The sequence below is a fragment of the Eptatretus burgeri genome, chromosome 3 (genome assembly GCF_056783735.1).
Source record: "Eptatretus burgeri isolate ZD-2024b chromosome 3, Ebu_testis_v1, whole genome shotgun sequence".
Taxonomy (NCBI): domain Eukaryota; kingdom Metazoa; phylum Chordata; class Myxini; order Myxiniformes; family Myxinidae; genus Eptatretus; species Eptatretus burgeri.
Genome location: NC_140963.1, coordinates 139,394,412 through 139,411,289, shown reverse-complemented (window position 1 = coordinate 139,411,289; position 16,878 = coordinate 139,394,412). Strand labels below are relative to the sequence as shown.

General features: G+C 45.7%; 1 protein-coding gene across 6 annotated transcripts in view; it reads right to left on the bottom strand.

Annotated features, from left to right (window-relative positions):
• Positions 1–16,878, bottom strand: part of DIXDC1 (DIX domain containing 1) — a 113,003-nt gene that overhangs the window by 42,495 nt on the left and 53,630 nt on the right. For all 6 annotated transcript variants that reach the window (XM_085875902.1, XM_085875901.1, XM_085875900.1 and 3 more), the window contains 3 exons: positions 8,873–9,008; positions 8,577–8,699; positions 8,236–8,416 (listed from right to left, as the gene is read on the bottom strand). In XM_085875902.1, coding sequence (XP_085732028.1) covers positions 8,236–8,416; positions 8,577–8,699; positions 8,873–9,008 — 440 coding nt within the window. The remainder of the gene's footprint in view (positions 1–8,235; positions 8,417–8,576; positions 8,700–8,872; positions 9,009–16,878) is intronic.

Below are 16,878 nucleotides of genomic sequence, written 5' to 3'. Positions count from 1 at the left end.
CAACCTTCTTCCACCTTCGGTGGTGGAGGTAAGAACAATAAAAATGGATCAATAAAAAAAACTCTTCACCCTCGACCAAATACACGCCTTCAATACCAAATGGAAGAACAGAAGATTGCTTAATTATGCGAATCCTAAAAGGCGTCCATTCACACACACATCACAGGAGAATGACATAGGGTTTTTGATGAGACAATGAAGAGATCGTTATCAAACCCGGTGACAAAGCCATGGGGGGAGTCTGAATACAGTTTGATCCCCTTGTCAGGCAAGTTCCATGGCCAGAGAGGGAGAGAGAGAATTATAGAGAGAGAGAAGTGAAAAGTGGCTCGTCTGCATGGTGTGATGCGGGTTACAGGAAACCCCTCCTTTCGATCCCAGGAAGCCTTTTCCTGGGAACTCACCGAGCCCAATTGTGTGTGTGTGTGTGTGTGTGTGTGTGTGTGTGTGTGTGTGTGTGTGTGTGTGTGTGTGTGTGTGTGTGTGTGTGTGTGTGTGTGTGTGTGTGTGTGTGAGCGTTTTGGTCATAAAGCAAAACATTCTCTGCTGACTCCCCTACCCCTACCCCCCTCCCCCTACCCCCCCCCCTCCCCACCTCTCTCTCTCTCTCTCTCTCTCTCTCTCTCTCTCTCTCTCTCTCTCTCTCTCTCTCTCTCTCTCTCTCTCTCTCTCTCTCTCTCTCTCTCTCTCTCTCTCCATCTCCAAACGTATCTGGATGGTGGTTATGCCCAGATGGTGGTCATCTCCATGTGTCTGGACGGACGTGTCCAGATGGTTATGGCTGGACGGACCCTCGCCTCACACTGTCTTCCCTTGCTCTCCCTTCATGCTGCCTTCTTCCCCCACCCCTCCTCGCTCCTCCTTGCTCCCTCCCCCCTTAGTATCCACATCGTCTGGATGGTAGTTATCTCTGGACGTGTCCGGACGGTGGTTATGTCCAGATAGACGCACCCCTCATACTACCTTACCTTGCTCTCCCCTCATGCTGCCTTTCCTTGATGTATCTGGATGGTGGTTATATCCAAACGGTGGTTATGTCCGAACGGTGGTTATGTCCGGAAAGACCCTCCCCTTACACTGCCTTACCTTGCTTTCCCATCATGCTGCCTTACCTTGATGTATCTGGACAGTGGTTATGTGTGGATGGTGGTTATGTCCGGACAGACTCTTCCCTCACACTGCCTTACCTTGCTCTCCCCTCATGTTGCCTTCCTTTGATGTATCTGGACGGTGGTTATGTCCGGACGGTGGTTATATCCGGACGGACCCTCCCCTCACACTGCCTGACCTTGCCCTCCCCTCATGCTGCCTTCCCTTGACGTATCTGCATTGTGGTTATGTCCGGATGGTGGTTGTCTCCGAACATGTCTGGACGGTAGTTATGTCCGGACAGATCCTCCCCTCACACTGCCTTACCTTGCCATCTCCTCATGCTGCCTTACCTTGATGTATCTGGATGGTGGTTATGTCCAGATGTTGGTAATGTCCGGATGGTGGTTATGTCTGGACAGATCCTCCCCTCACACTGCCTTAACTTGCCCTCCCCTCACGCTGCCTTACCTTGCCGTCTCCTGCCATCCCCCTCATGCTACCTTTGCATTCCCTCCCACTCCCTTCATGCCACCTCCCCTTTCCCTCATGCCACCTCACCTTTCCCTCATGCCACCTCCCCTTTTCCTCATGCTGCCTCCCCTTTCCCTCATGCCGCCTCCCCTTTCCCTCATGCCGCCTCCCCCTTTACCTCATGCCACCTCCCCTTTCCATCACGCTGCCTCCCCTTTCCTCATGCTAGCTTCCCATTCCCTCCCCTTTCCCTAACACTGCCCTCTTGCTGCCTGCTTCCCCCCCCCCCGGGCATGTTGCTTCCACCCCCTTTGCACTTCCTCTCCCCTCCCTCACGCTGCCTTCCCCAATTCCCCCTCCCAGTGCTGGATTAAGCCTCGGCTGGCCCTAAGGCACATTTTGAAATTTTAGAGGATGGCCTGAAAATTTTAAATTAGATCTCGGGCTCATGGAAATGGACCCCAGACAAAAGATGAACTGATTCAAGAACAAAATATTTAATACAAAAAAAAGACAAATATTTAATGTGAAAATAATTTTTGGCCTGAATTTTTGGCTGGCCCTAAGGCACATGCCTTGTCTGCCTCATGGTTAATCCAGCACTGCCCCCTCCCCTCACGCTGTCTTCCCATTCCTTCGCCTTTCCCCCATGCTGCCTCCCTCTCCAGGCTGCCTCCCGACCCTCACACTGCCTCCCCACCTTCCCCTTGGGCTATCCTCCTCCCAACCCCCTTTTTTCATCATACAACTATCCGGAGGTCGAGTAGAGGAAGAGGTGTCAAAGAACGTGTGAATTGGACAAATGAAAACTTTTTTTCTTTTCTTTTTCTTACCCCCCAGCTTTCCCTCAAGTTCTCCTCTCAAACGCATGTCCAGAACACCCCCTTTCCCTCCCCATGACCCCCTCACACCCCATCCTCCTATAATGCTCCCCACCCTCACTATTTCCGTCAGTGAAGCTTCGGGTTGCATTTGTGAGCATAAAATATAATGTAAAACACCTCACTTCCACGTAATTCTTAAGAGCTTCCACTCTGAAAATCAAAACACACACACACACACACACACACACACACACACACACACACACACACACACACACACACACACACACACACACACACACACACACACACACACACACACACACACACACACACACACACACACACACACACACACACACACACACTGCCGGACCCCGCTATTCGCAGGGGTTACGTTTCCTGAAAAATGCCGCAAATGTCAGGGTCCACGAATGTCGGGGAATTGTTTGGACAAACAACAAAAATTTTATTTGTTTTTCTTTACGTGGTCTAGGCTCATGAAAGAGTGATGACAGAACAAATCAGGACACAACATAACAAAGGGAACAGGAGGAGAAAGGGGAAACACTAACAGCTGGGTGGAGGGAGAAGGTAGACGAAGATGGACAAACAAGGGATGCAGGTAACAATGAGGGGCAAGAGAGAACGCAAAGGGTGGACAATATGGATACGTAAACAAAATTGTGTTTGACCAGTTTGTGATTTTGGCAAGGTCTGAGGAGAGGGAAGAGGCCGCTGTCTGTCTGTCTGTCAGAAGGATGAGAGATGTCATGACAGAGAGTGGACAGCAAAGAGGATTTTACAGAGAGTCAGTGAGATCATTGATGAAGATTAGGAATAATATGGGGCCTACAACTCTGCCTTGGAGTACTCCTGCTTTGACTAGGCGAGGAGATGAAAGGATTCTGTTGAGAGCCACACATTGACTGCGAGAGTGGAGGAAGTCAGAAATCCAAGAGTGGAATTGGCCTTGGATTCCATCGGCAGATAGTTTGGAGAGCAAGGCAGGATGCCAGACTGTATGAAAATCTCAAGGAGTCCAGAGAGATGGCCCTGATCTCACGCCTGACATTGAGGGCCTCCACCGTTGTTGGGAGAGTAGAAGCAGTATATCCAAGGGAGAGTGACCAGGTTTAATCCGAATTGATGATCTGAGATGAGGCTGTTGGAGAAAAGGAATGATTTTATGTCAACTGTGATGATGAATTCCATGATCTTGATGATGATTGCAAGTACAGTAAGATAATTGGTCTGGAGTTAAGGGGATTCGTTTTTGCACTTTTTATGTAATGCTGTGATGTTGGCTGATTTCCAATCTCCCAGTTGTGTATAGGAGATCAGTCCTGAAGTGTTTTTAAAAAAACACCCCCCTCCCCCGCCTCCCCGAATACGTGAATGCCGAAGAAGGTCACACTTTATAACCTTTATGAAAGTGTGACCTGCTTCAACATTCACGTATTCAAGGTTTTTTTTTTTTTAATACAATTCAGGTCACAATACATGGGGTCCGCAAATAGCGAATCGGCGAATAGCAGGGTCCAACAGTATATACAATATATTGTGATGGTTTTGGACATGTACCCCAGGGGAGAGAATCCATGTTCACGTAGGATTCCCGAGAACGAGTCATTTCATTTGTTTATGTGGCAGGTAGACCTTTTCCCCTTGTCCAGGGGTTTGAGCGGATGCATTGGCGTTGGTCTGTGTATCCCCAGTGTGATGTTTTCCCCCTTCAGCTGCTTTCAATCTTTCTTTCACCTCACCATCGGTCCGTTCCCCCCTCTGCCTTTCTGATTGGTCTGTCTGCACCTCTGCCTTTCTCAATCCACCAATAAATAATCCGCCTCACCAAACCTCAATTCAATAACCCCTCCTTCATCCCGTTAGTCTTTCTTTTAACCTCACAGTCGGTTTATCCTCGTCGTTCGGTCCGTCTATATCCAGCTCCCTCATTCCTCGGTTCACTCATTAATTTATTATTCACAATTAGCCATCCCTTCATCCGACACTTCCTCTGTTATTATTCACCACCAATCATCCGTCGCTCACCGTCAACAATTATTCCTCTGGACCGGGACCGAATTACCTTCCCACATTCTTCCTTCCCTACACTTCCCACATTCTTCCTTCCCTGTACTCCTGCATTTGTCACACAGGACAACGCTTCTCAAATACAAAGAAAACAACAACACTTCTCCGATATATCGTCCAGTACAAAGGACATCTCGCATAAGCAGTACAGTATGTACTGTACAATGGAATGTTTGCACGTGGTGGATGGGGCAGGGGGCTCCTGTCGTCGTCTCCACGGCATGACGTGGGATTTTCCGCTGCTGGTGAAGCATCCCACCCCCTGTCGGCGCACCAATGAGGAAGATGCTCACTCACGTGACATTTACTTCTTCGAAACCACACCCAGCCAAAGCTGCTTTAAGGAACGGAACACAAGGAGCGTTCACAGCTGTTGCTGATGCCCCGGGAACTGTTAATGCACGAAGGGGGCGAGTACATCTCTGACTGCCTGTTCAAGAGAACACACACACACACATACACACGAACTAGGCCGGCCGGCCTTGATTGAGACCTCCAGCTCAGAAGGAAAGACGAGCCAAAAGCCATGGTCTGGCGTGCACCTGTCCGCCTTGTGCGGTGTACGACGATCTGGTCGCGTGGCGGGACTCGAACCCACAGCTTTCACGCAGTGCCAAGCACCAGGGACCACGGTCTCCAACTGGCCACGCACCAATCAACCAAGACCAAGGAGAAGATCAGAGACGACGATGACCCAGACGAACCAGCCAGCACCAAGACCCGCGACCCCCAAGACCACCAACCTCCACAGCCTGGTGTTCCTTTATATCTTTCTTGTCCGGGGTGAGAAAATCGCCATCTGAGGCGATCTCCACCCTCATTGGCCAGGGTGTCGTGGAAAAGTCGCTCTGTCGCAATCTCCACCCTCATTGGCCGGGGTGTCGTGGGAAAGTCGCCCTCTGTGGCAATCTCCACCCTCATTGGCTGGGGTGTCGTGGGAAAGTCACCCTCTGTGCGTGATTGGACAAGGGGTGGAGTCGGAGCTGAGGTGATGAAAATCTCCGCCCACTTACGTGGTCGAACGCACGTGGGCAAAGACGTCGGTGTGTGAAGTGAAGTGAAGGAGATTTGTTGTAAAAAAAAAACTAACTATAAAGAAACTTCGCAACGCACACATGTAATTGCTGTTAGACACAGGTAGGGGCCCTAACTGTAAGCACATACTTCTCGAAATAACTAAGCTTAGGGACTGCTGTCTGTTTGTGTGCAATGGCTTCCAGATTCGTAACAATACGTGCTCGGGGTAAGTCTACTCTTCTGTGCCATTTGCTTGCTTGTAAATACATGTTTGATGATTGTGTGTGTGTGTGTGTGTGTGTGTGTGTGTGTGTGTGTGTGTGTGTGTGTGTGTGTGTGTGTGTGTGTGTGTGTGTGTGTGTAAATAAATAGCAGTTTTCTTTTCAATCTACTCGGACGTTTTCTTCCATTGATCCAACAAAGCGTGTATGTAATAGACGGATGGGAACATTTTGTCCCACTAATTGGCTCCACGGGTTAGCCAGTGCTGCACCCACTGTCCCGCTCAGCAGTAACAAGTACTTCGGTACACACTGAGGGCATGGACCCTAGCTCAGGTAGTTGTGTCAACAAGTAGGTAACGTGGCTGTGGAGGCGAGAACCCTACTCAGTGTAATTGCTTTTGCCGGCGTCCATGGTTGCTTGACAACCCGTCAAGCCCTGGTGTTATCGGTGGCCGGCGGCCTCAGGGTCGGTTATGGCGGCGGGTCCGAGTATGCACCTCGTGAGCATTACGCGTGTGCCGATACCGTAACAATATGATGTGCATATATTTATATATGACAAGTTGACTCACCTGATCAAGATCGGGTTATTTCTACTTCAGTAATTCTTCAAGAAGATTGCAGTTTAAAGCTGGAGCAAAAATTCAACTGGGAATGCATCATGGTAAAGTTAGGCCAAATGGCCTCATTACTTGTTTGAAGTTAGATTTGCCTCAGTTTCATGTTTCCTTTTTACCCCCACATGCGCAAAGTGAAAAGCGGGATTGAGTAATTGGTTCACTTTGGCTGTCTGTCTGTCTGTCTGCACATGTCAGTTTATGAATCGAGGAACATCTTTATTTAAATTTAATGTCATATTTTGAACACGAATCAGAACACAAACTTGTTGTTTAGCAGTACTTTGGCTCCAATTCGTCCCGATCGCACATGTGCAGAGAGGAGTGAGATGATTTTTTTGGTCTTTCTGCCTGTCTGGCAGTCAAACAAAATTAAAACAAGTGGTGCCAGGCACAACAATCCCGCCCATTTAAGGCATAAAGTTATTTTGGGGATCAAATTTAAATTTGATACATCCTTAACCTGAATGTTGATTATAAGGAATAGAATAAGGAATATTTTAGTCTTACTTTGAAGTCAATTAAACCATTTTTGACGAAGCTATGACCGTAAAACTTCGGACCCTACCGATCTTCACAAATATGCATTTTTCACCATAGAATTGTTAGGATTTTAAGTCACAAATAGAATAAGGTTCACTATAAGCTTAGTTTGAAGTAACTCGGATAATTTTGACGAAGTTATGAGCGAAAAACGATTTTGACCTTTTCGTGACCTGACCTTGACCTTTGACCTAATTGGACCCAAAAGTTAATGGGGTCGTCCGAGGTTCATTACCCACCTGTGGATTCAATTTGACAGTGTTTGAGCCAGCCGTTTTCCCGTAAAGTTGTATTTTCGTAACCATGTTTTAGTTTTCATGGAAAATTTGTAATTTTGAACGATGACCATGACCCCCAAAACTTCGGACCCTACCGATCTTCACAAATATGCATTTTTCACTCTAGGAATGGGTAGGATTATAAGTGACAAATAGAATAAGGTTCACTATAAGCTTAGTTTGAAGTAAATCAGATCATTTTTGACAAAGTTATGAGCGAAAAACGATTTTGATCTTTTCGTGACCTTGACCTTGACCTTTGATCCAATTGGACCCAAAAGTTAATGGGGTCGTCCAAGGTTCATTGCCCACCTGTGGATTAAATTTGATAGTGTTTGCTAAAGCCGTTTTGCCGTAAAGTTGCTAACAGACGGACAGACAAACAAACAAAGACAAACAAACCGGACAATTACAATATCCCGCTCACTCCCTCCGAGGGGCGGGATAATAATTACAAACAGGAAACTTACTGTTTTAAGGACGTCATAAAGGACACAAACAACACGAATGAATAACTAATGCAACGTGTTCAATAAGGTGGTGTAAAAGATGCTGGCTGCATCAACGGCGGTAAAATTCCGGAATTTTTTTTCCTACAACCTTCAAAATATTTATTTGATTTCACTTTAATGATATATTTGAACACTGGAACACAAATTGCCTTTTTAGCACTTTCAAAATCTTTCTGTTTATCAGGACTTGGACAAAATATGATGGCATTTTATGTCATCTTGACCAATCAAATTTGCCACTCGTTGGCCTTGACGGTCCTCCTTCTCAAGAATGCACAGGGTAAGGTGATCTATGAACTCTCAAGTTTTTCGATGATTTTCAGACGTGTACACATTCATTCGGAGAAATGCCTGGAGGGGGTGGAGGGGGCTTCTTTGTGCCGATGATCTAACCCTGTTGAATTGTTGATATGGAGTTGAAGGAAATGTAAGTTCATTTGGAGATTGGTGGGTTGGGGGGAGGGGAAGAGGCTGTCAGAGCAGCGTATAAATCAGAGGTTAAACAAAACCTTAAAAAAAAAAAAACAGGGTGTGTTAATCTGATGATTCTATGAATGACTTACCGCCTTTGCCTCAATATTGCCTCATTTGTCTCAGCTGCAGCACATCGCATCTCAAAAAACGTGGGCGACACCGACTGGTATACAGGGTACACCCGTGAGCAATTATTGTTGGCCACGCTGAAGTGAGCAGCAATGGCCAGGATAACTCGCATTGTCGATTTCAGGTTTCCAGTCACAATGTCTGCAATCAACGAAAGGAACAACAAGGCTTCTAAGATACCAGTCCTGTAACCTAGGTTACCGTTTGAGTGTTCTGTCAGCAAAGATATTCCCAACAATTAAATATCTCCTTTGAATTACAAGAGGGCAGCTAAATGTCTTAATGACCTTGTAATACTGACCGGTAGCCGAAGTGTAACGCAGCTTTGTGCCCTTCGACAATAGGTAAGCAAACACCTTCTCCACATTCTCAATCTTCTGGTCAAGGGAGCAAGGTGGATGGTGCACTTGCCAGCACTCATCGACTAGTGGGCATGGCCACAAGAGACACGTCAACACACTGGACAGTTTGTGAATTAAAGCTAAAACTCAGGACGAATGTTTAAGTTTAATCGCACTGAGCAGAGACCGAGTGAATGTCGTGTATGAAAGACAAAACCCTTCTGATGTGATGAGAAAGTTTGCAGTTCCAACGTACCTTGTGTCTGAACAAGCAAGGCGAGTACACTTCCATCGCGCAGATCTTGGTGCAGGTTTTCAAGCGGTGGGTGTGGGTTGCTTGGTATCTTGGCCAGCTGGGCGTTCAACCAAATCAAGTATGCATGCATCCGACACTGGTAACACCCATTGGATCAACAGTCAACATTTATACAGCACATGCATCATTTATAAAAATGTCAGTGAAAGAACGACGGCCTGCCCGCACAGTTACTATAAACCCAAATCCTTGGGATAATTTGGCCAGCCATTGATGGAAGTGTTGGCTTGCTTCGTGCTCCCTTCTGAACACTTTGTTCAAATGGGATCACAGGTTCAAATCTCTTTACTATATTGATTTGTTCATTACTGATGTCTTTGTAATTCATGTAGAAGTACACCGACGTCACCTAAGGTCCTGTTACAACACGTGATGTGTAGACAAGCTCCTCCATGAACCTGAAACACTGTACAAAATAAAGTAATGGTGTCTGATCGACAAGGTTTCAGCAAATGGTGCAAGGGCAAGATTTGTCGGTTTACCTCTGGGTTTCATTGTGATCTTAGCTCGGTAAATAGTAAAACAGGATAATAATAATAATAATAGTATTAATACAAGTTCCCTTTCAAGGAAGTTCAACATAGGAGCAGGAGGCCATTAGGCCCGTCAAACCTGTGCAGTGTTTGCCAACCTATAAGGCCGTGGGCCAAAATCTGTAGTGTATCATCACGTGGCAAATTTTTGTAAGCAACCTGATATCAATAGCAGAAGTACATAATAATATGGTGATGAGAAACCATCAATGTTCCCACATTTTCTTCACACATTAATTAGAGAACAATGGCCAAAATAGACCATTTCAAATGCCATGTTACGGTAGTCCCTCCATAGACGTCGCCAGTGAAGAAATGGTGAACAAGCAATCAGCAACGTTGATCGACTCGGTTGAGACTGATCTCTCACTCACCGACCCAACACAGCAGTGCCCATGCGTTGTTGTGTACACATTGATCCCTCGGAAAATGGCCCAATTATACAATTTTCTTTGATTCACTTTCAAAGATTTTAACAATTTTCTGAAAGACGGACGAGTCTGGATGGTATAGAGCAGAAAATCTCCCTACATTTCACTGATGAAAATGAGCAATGCACTCTGAAACTTGGTGTCGGTTATCATTGAAAGTGTTACGCAAGGTAAGCACTGAAGAGGCACAACAACTTATTAAATGTTTGACATGGGGTACTCAACATCTTATTGGTGAGTTTTAATGCTCGTTCCATCAGTGACTGTGAAGAAATCCAAACAGAAGTCACAGGTTGAACTGTCAATAAGGCATGCCCAGGTGCTTGTACCACCTTTTGGTATTTGTAATGATTTCTCCATATTGGAGAAATCATTACAAATAAGAAATCTCCTAATGTCTCTGCTACCGACTCTGTGCTTCCATATCCCACCCCTCTTGTCTCCTGCTGCCTTTGTTATATGTTTCTGAGTGTTCGCTCAAATACGAGCCTTGAAATTGTACACACAAAAAATAAAAAATGAAAAAATTGTGAATTGAAGATGTTGAGAGCTGATTATCTTTTAGTGTACACTAGTAAATACCACCTGTCGCTTCGCTGAAGGGAATACCTAAAGGGGGGAGAGGGGAAAAAGAGGGGGTAAGAGGGAGAGAGGGATGGGGCAGAGAGAGCGTGGATAGAGAAGAGAGGAGGGAGGAGGACTGGGGGAATGGAAGGCAGATGTGCACTGAAGCGTAAATTACCACCCAGACACGTCCAGAGACAAATATTGCCCAGACGCATCCAGAGACAAATACCGCACGGACACTTCTGGAGCCAAGCTGACTGGAGACGAACACCACCCAGACACGTCCGGAGACAAACCCTGCCCGGAAACATTCGCAGACAAACCCTGCCCGGAAATGTCCAGAGACAAAATCCATCCAGGCATAACCACCGTCCGTATATGTCCAGAGAGAGAGTGATATGCTTTATGAATACAACACACACACACACACACACACACACACACACACACACACACACACACACACACACACACACACACACGGCTGGCATCGGCAACAATACAACCAAAAAAACCATGAGAAGCTCTCACCAAAAAACAACGTTTAATGTTTCAGGGATATGCTCAAAACATTAATCTTTAAAAACAGCTGCGTGTGATGGGTGGAAAAGAAATTTGGCTCAGTAATTCAGAAAACACGTAAATATGGCAAACGGCTCGGAAATCGGGTGTTATTTCACAACTCGCTCAGGGTGACAAGGCACGAACCACTCGCTCGGGGTGACGGAGCACGAAACACTCGCTCGGGGTGACGGAGCACGAAACACTCGCTCGGGGTGACGGAGCAAGAACCACTCGCTCGGGCTGACAGAGCAAGAACCACTCGCTCGGGCTGACGGAGCAAGAACCACTCGCTCGGGATTACGGAGCAATAACCACTCGCTCGGGGTGACGGAGCACGAACCACTCGCTCGGGGTGATGGAGCACGAATCACTCGCTCTGAATGACGTGGCGGGAAAAAGCATCCACAGTGAGTGAACGATTCGCTCAGAAGCACGTAGTGTGGTACGGTCACTATCGACTGCAGGGCGCTCGGCAAGTGGCTTAAGCACTCATGCGAGCACTCCAATTGAATGGTTGATGAAGGAACAGTTGACCAGACTGTCACTGCATATCAGATAGTCCCTTTAACTTTAAAGCCGGTCTTCACCACAAACGCAGTTGTTAAATAAATGAAATGAATTTGTTCAAATAATGAAGTTCTCCACGAAAAAGTTGCAGCTTAATGCAGAACAACCCTGGAGATATCGCAAAGTTCAATCACCCATGAAATAAACATTGCAGATAATCCGCCATGTTGCCTGCTCATCTGTGCATGAGTCACATGGTACATCGGTTCGGGGTCCGCACAAACATGACTTTTTTTTGTTTGTGACTTGCGAAATCTTTATATTTTGTAAGTATATTGATGCCTTCCGTTTCTGTTTGTTTGTTTGTTTGTTTGTTTGTAGGCACGATAACTCGAGAACGGAAGAAGCTACCAATGTCAAATTACACCATGTGATTCAGGAGGGTGATGGCTAGTGCTGATTAGATTTTGTTCAAAATCGGTCAAAGGTCAAGGTCACAGTGAGGTCAAATATTCGATTTTTTGATGGTTTGGTACAGATAACTCGAGAACGGAAGAAGCTACCAATGTCAAATTACACCACGTGATTCCGGAGGGTGATGGCTAGCGCTGATTAGATTTTGGTCAAAATCGGTCAAAGGTCAAGGTCACAGTGAGGTCAAACATCCAAAACATTCGATTTTTGATGGTTTGGTACAGAATCATCGTAGAAACTTCTGGTTTGTGTCGCTACCTTCTCAAGAGACAGCTTTTATTAGACAAGGTCAGAGGTCAAGTTGACGATTTCGTAAGTACCAGTCTATGACTGCTTGTTTTAACGTCCGTTTTTTTTATACCAAATTTGCATCGATTCCCTGTAGAGCATCTTGCGAAACCTCTGAAAACATCGACACACAGATCTGGCAGAGACTATGGATAGGCATTCCCTCTGGGGGACAGGGCGTGAGGTCGAGCAGTGAACACATTAAATCATCTTGCTCAATGAAGCGAGATTATTTTATGTTCCTAAATTTTTTGTTCACTCAATATAATTCTCCAAACAGTAGAAAAAGATGAGTTTAACGCTTTGGAAATTTCACATTTTCTTGTGCATGTATGAAGGGGGAAACATAGCCAAGCTTGCTCAAAGTAAATAGGTATGTCGGCTTAGTCATAGGACTCATTATTTCTTTAAATTATCAGATTTCACAACAGATTGACACTTGTTTGGTCCGGACGATATCCGATCCTCAAAACCGAAATAATATTTTGACGATATACTTTAATTAGTCCGTGAGAGTTAATCACATGGAAAATCGTATCATATAATGCATGAAATCGCTCCAAGCTATTAATTTGAAAACTGCAGTACTTACAAAAGCGATGTATACAACGTTGCATAGATATGATGAACATTCGTTCAATAATATGAGTGAGGAAAGTGGAAAAAAAAGCTTTCTCGTTAAAAACATCGCTGCGGCCTGTTCCAAGTCAAGGCGTGGTTGAGCAGGGCAAAAAACATGGCGGCTTTAGATCCCAGCGAGGGTACCCAGGAAAAGCCTTGAGACCCCAGACAGCGAGGTGGCCGAGGATCACCTGGTGAAGGATATAATTAAATAAGGCCGTTAATTATCTTCAAGAGGGGTGTTTTAATGAGCCCAAACACCCAATTTCATTCTTGCACTTCCTTGGAGTTTTCTTAGTATGCATGCAAAGTTTCAGGTTGCTTGGTTTTATAGTTTTGGAGTTATGGAGGACACACACACACACACACACACACACACACACACACACACACACACACACACACACACACACACACACACACACACACACACACACACACACACACACACACACACACACACACACACACACACACACACACACACACACTTGAAGAGATATCCTCCATGTTCCAGGTTCACTAAATAAACAAAATTAACTGAAGCAGACACGCAGTTCTCAAAGGTGGCAGCAATGTCTTCTTCAGCATCACTTCCCGATTATGCATCGATACTCTCTCCAAGTGATGATGAGTGTCCGAAAGTATCTCCAATGAAGCTGCGGCCCACCTTGCCACCATCCAGCTGACTAACCAGATAAGTGTCCATGTCCTCCCTGTTGAGTGCTTTATTTACAAGATGGACAAGTACATTAATCAGAAACATGACAAAAAATGGTTGAAGAAAAGAATACGAGTCTGGTCAGCAAACTAAGATTGATGGGTCACATTATTGGATCTACTTGTTTTGATAAGGATGACTTAATAGTCATATAATCCAAAATGGAAAATAATATTGCAGTCATCTTTGTACAAATTCCCCCTCTTGCACTGAATATGGCCGATTTGTACGTCCTTGATTTTCAGGTGGCTTGCTACTCAAAGCAGCCGAGAGTTTTCATGATGAAAAACTTCTCATGCAAGTTAGAGGGAAAGACACGGTGGCAAACAAAGTGTGTTACCATCGGTCCTGTTTTAAGGATTACACCAATGTTGTCATGAGGCAGAAGTTAGCCAAAGAAAGCAGCAAATGCCTGTATGGGAACGTGTTTGACAATTTCTGTCTGACAGTGATTGAAGGAAGAATAATGACAGGCGAGGTCCTCCTTATGAACAAACTCGGGGATATCTTGAATGAGATGACGCAATAAATGTGCCCCCACGAAGCAAGCAACTTGCGGTCACAGTGTACCGAAAGGAGAAACTGGCTCATTATCCTCAACTCCAGTTCATCAGGCCCACCAGCAGAAATATGTGCGAGATTGTGTACACACGTGGTCAAGAGATTTTGGTCGTCGACCACTGGGGAGTCATCCGAGACCAGTGGTATCGAGGGATTTTGAAGATGAGGATTTTGTTGAGCCGCCGGTGTGGATAAACGAGGAGTACATTCATTGCTTATGTCTGTCTACTATGTACATTAACTGGGTAATTAGTTGAACGAGAGGAATGATGGATAGATGGCTTCCATGCTGTGGATTTTGAGATGGCCTATGTGGAGGAGACTGTACCTTCTCCCATCTACAGAAAAGGAACATTTAGAAGCAATGGAGACCCTGCGAGGACAGAGAGCTGGAGGTCAAAACAGTATTCTGCCTGAGATGGTGAAGTAATGTGCAGGCTTGATGAATTATATCTTAGACTTGTTCAAGGAAGTATGAAAGGATCCCAGAGCAGTGGGGAGATGCAGTGTTGATACCAAAACCAAAGAAGGGAGACCTCATGCAGTATGATAATTGGCATGGAATCAGTTTCCTTGATGTGATAGAGAAGCTGTTTGCTAAGATAATCCAAGGAGGAGCCTGGTGTTGGCTTTGTGGTTAGGATGGTTGGCTTGGGATCTTAGGATCCCGAGTTCGAGCCCAGTTTGCCACTGAATTAACACCAAGTGGGGTTCACTCGGACTGTCATCCTTCCGAGGTTGGCGAAATGAGTCCCAGTGTATTGGTATAGGGGCACAACATCAGCAGCATTATCGTGCCCCAACAAAATGATAGCTACCCGGCAGCCTAGCTGCCATACGCAAGAAAAAGATCCAAAGAGGGTTACAAAAGGAAGTTGAGGAAGTTCTTTCAGACTCCCAGTGCAGGTTCTGCAGTGGAAGAGGTTGCGTGTATATTTTGTGCAAGGCAGTTTGTGGAGAAGGCCAGAAAACTTAACACTAAGATCTACTTGCTGCTTGTGAACCTGAGTAAAGCATTTAATTCAGTTCCTCAACAAAGACTTTGGCAGACACTACAAAAGTCTGGTGTTCTTCCACTCTGTGTGCAAAAATAAAACAGATAAAAATAATAATTTGTCCTGTGATGGTGAAGCCCATACAATCTATGCCCAATGGAATGAAAGCAGAATTTCATGTTGATGGGAATGTGACCCCAAAGATAGAAGTGCAAAATGGTGTGTGACATGGATGGACCATTCCATCCATCCATTGGGACCATACTTTGTGCACAGTGTTGGTGCTGCCTAAGCAGTCTCCTCGGCTAGTGGGCACAATCCTGGACGGGTCGCTTCTCCAATACAGGATACCAGCAAGCTGGCAATCATTTTGCCGACCTCGGAGAGATGACAGGCAGAGTCAACCCCACCTGGTATTAATTCAACAGCAAAGCGGGATTTGAACTCAGGATCCTTGGATTCCAAGCCCACCACCCTAACCATATGGACCATTGCCCCAACATTATTCAAATTGTACTTCAATCTGGTGATGGAGAAGTGGCGAGAACGTTACCAGTCCTTTGGAGTAGATGTATTGTACAAATGTTGTGGCAAACTGGTGGGGGAAAGGACCCAAAGACCATTTCTGACGGCAATGACCGAGCTACTGTTCGTCGATGACGCAGTGGCATTATGCACAACCAGAGAAGACAAAGAGAGAGCAGCTGTGGTTTTTTTCCGAGTGGGGGTTGATATTATGAGTACCAAAGACAAAACTAATGCCTGCCAGAGCACTCTGCAATGCTTAAGATGACTTACATCCAATCTATATTGAGGAGAAGCAATTGAGGTAGTGGGTGAACTTGGATATCTGGGGTCAATTATTGCCTCACATGCACACATCTTGAAGGAGATAGAGAACAGGATTGCTCGTGCCTCAAGAGCCTTTGGAGCACTGCGGAGACTTGTTTTTATGGACAGTGACCTTTCTTTGAAGACCAAGAGACTGCTCTTCCATGTGGTGGTGCTTGGTGTACTGCTGCACACCAAGCACATCAGTAGTGTGCAGATAGCAAAATATTTGGGATGGAGGAATCATCTGAAGATGCAATTGCAGGTCACAAGGAGGAAGCAGACCATAAGGCAAAGGTTAAAATTTGGTAACAGACTCACTATGGCTACAATTATCTATCCCAAAGCGAAATGGCTTGTCCCACAGGTTTGGGATGGTGGCAAAACACAATATGCCTTGTTGCTCCTCCAGCAAAGGGTAGTACACTTGCAAAGGAGCAAACTTGAACCGTTCCTTCCAAATCCTCTTCTTCCCTCCAAACACTCTCCTTACCTCAAAACCCTCTTCTTCCCTCCAACCTTCTTCCTTTCCTTATGGCATCCAAGGCCAACTCCACACATGGCTTGCTGACTTCCTCTACTCTCCTCATCAACATGTGGCCCTCAACAGAATCCTTTAGTCTTCTCTCCCTGTCAAGGCTGGAGTGCCCTGAGGCCATGTTCTGGGCCCAATCCTTTTCTTGATCTTCATCAGTGATCTGGCTGACTCTGGAAAATCCTCTTTATTTGCTGATGACTCCACCCTCTGCAGTGACATAACTCATCCTTCGTATGGGCAGGCTACAGCCTCTTCCCTCTCTTCATACCTTGAAAAACAAAAATTGGATGGTCAATCACTTGGAATATGTCTTTC